The 2,216-nt window shown below is 55.8% G+C and overlaps 1 protein-coding gene across 1 annotated transcript in view; it reads right to left on the minus strand.

The window, feature by feature from the left end:
- Positions 1 to 1,538: 1,538 nt before the first annotated feature.
- LOC308175587 (protein ABHD1-like) overlaps positions 1,539 to 2,216 on the minus strand; it is a gene marked incomplete at both ends in the record, with an annotated part of 4,062 nt that continues 3,384 nt past the window's right edge. The window contains one exon of the mRNA XM_080551225.1: positions 1,539 to 1,765. Coding sequence (XP_080407351.1) covers positions 1,539 to 1,765 — 227 coding nt within the window. The remainder of the gene's footprint in view (positions 1,766 to 2,216) is intronic.

The raw sequence follows: 2,216 nt of genomic DNA on the forward strand, positions 1-2,216 counted from the left end.
CAGGTACATCATTCTTCACATTATAACATACAAAAAGGTTTTCTTTGAATTGATGTGCAATGAGGTCGGAGGTCAAAATTGAGTTCAGGAGAATTTACATTTTAATTCTCAAAACTAAAAAAATAAAAAACATTTTCTCAATTTTAGGATTATGAATATTATCAATAAATCAGCTAATTTGAATTGACAATCCAAACCCCTTCAAAGTAATCAAATAATAATCAGTAATGCTTTAAAACACAAAAGAACAGCAGCAGTCCTACCTCTAACCCTCACCTAGACCAGACCAGCTAGACCAGACCAATAGCAGTAGTTCTAGACCAGACCAATAGCAGTAGTGGTTAGGGTCAGGGTCAGGGTCAGGGTTAGGGTCAGGGTCAGGGTCAGGGTTAGGGTCAGGGTCAGGGTCAGGGTCAGGGTCAGGGTTAGGGTCAGGGTCAGGGTCAGGGTCAGGGTCAGGGTTAGGGTCAGGGTTAGGGTCAGGGTCAGGGTCAGGGTTAGGGTTAGGGTCAGGGTTAGGGTTAGGGTTAGGGTTAGGGTTAGGGTCAGGGTCAGGGTCAGGGTTAGGGTTAGGGTCAGGGTCAGGGTCAGGGTCAGGGTTAGGGTCAGGGTCAGGGTTAGGGTCAGGGTCAGGGTTAGGGTTAGGGTTAGGGTTAGGGTTAGGGTCAGGGTTAGGGTCAGGGTCAGGGTTAGGGTTAGGGTCAGGGTCAGGGTTAGGGTTAGAGTTAGGGTTAGGGTTAGGGTTAGGGTTAGGGTCAGGGTTAGGGTTAGGGTTAGGGTCAGGGTCAGGGTCAGGGTCAGGGTTAGAGTTAGGGTTAGGGTAAGAGTAAGAGTTAGGCCCAGCCTCTCTCCACAGGAGTACAGCACCAACCACTCAAACAGAATAATACTTCAATAAAATCAGAAATGCTAAAAGATAAAAGATACATTTTCATTTTCAGTTCAAGTTTTTCTTCATAATGCTGTGCCCGTAGCTGTGCATAAGGATAGGATATTCTGTTAAAAATCACACTAATAATTTAATTTACACTAAATCAATTATTTGAAAAGAAAAGGATAGGGGAGAACTGTGAAATAGATTGATTGTGACTGCAGGTCATAAAACACATCGTTAAACCCCTTACATAAGAACTAACCTTACATAACATACTAGATGACTCTAACATATACATGACTACATGACTAGATGACATCTCGTTGTGTTCAGAGGGACAGTAAGGCGTTAGGACACCACGACCACGCCTGTCAGACCGGCCGGATGAGACCCTGAGAGGATGATGCAGAGGGGGATTGTGGGAGTCGTAGTGCAGCTGAGGTCAGTTCCACTCATAGGGCAAAGCCCTATTGGTCAGTCAGTCAGCCTTGGAAAAAAACACCTTGGAGCTGATCACGTGGCCAGCAGGGGGCGTGGCCAGCAGGGGGCATGGCCAGCAGGGGGCATGGCCAGCAGGGGGCGTGGCCTGAGGGCCCGGGGGGGTCAGTCCCCAGGCTCCCCCCCCAAGCTCCTTCCCCAGCTCCCCCCAGGCTGCAGGCCCCCCTCAGGGCCCGGGGGGGGTCAGTCCCCCAGGCTCCTCCCCCCCCAGGCCTGCGGCCCCCCTCAGAGCCCCCGGGTGGTCGAAGGCAGCCTGGAGGAACTGTCCCAGCAGGCGGTCCATGTAGCCCTCCCCCCGGGGAAACAGGCCCTCCAGGAACCCGATGTGACCGCCGTGGGACGTCACCAGCAGAGCCACGTTAGGCAGGCGCTGGGCCAGGGCCACCGGGAGGGCTGGGGGGGAGGGAGGGAGGGGGAGAGGGAGGGAGGGAGAGGGAGGGAGGGAGAGGGAGGGAGAGGGAGGGAGGGAGAGGGAGAGGGAGGGAGAGGGAGGGAGGGAGAGGGAGGGAGGGAGGGAGAGGGAGGGAGGGAGGGAGAGGGGGAGGGAGGGAGAGGGAGGGGGAGGGAGAGGGAGGGAGAGGGGGAGAGGGAGGGAGGGAGAGGGAGGGAGGGAGGGAGGGAGGGAGGGGGAGAGGGAGGGAGGGGGAGAGGGAGGGAGGGAGGGAGAGGGAGGGAGAGAGGGAGGGAGAGGGAGGGAGGGGGAGGGAGGGAGAGGGAGGGAGAGAGGGAGGGAGAGGGAGGGGGAGGGAGGGAGGGAGAGGGAGGGAGGGGGAGAGGGAGGGAGAGGGGGAGAGGGAGGGAGAGGGAGGGAGGGAGGGAGAGGGAGGGAGGGAGAGGGAGAGGG

The sequence above is a fragment of the Nansenia antarctica genome (genome assembly GCF_963989245.1).
Source record: "Nansenia antarctica genome assembly, contig: SCAFFOLD_321, whole genome shotgun sequence".
Classification (NCBI taxonomy): domain Eukaryota; kingdom Metazoa; phylum Chordata; class Actinopteri; order Argentiniformes; family Microstomatidae; genus Nansenia; species Nansenia antarctica.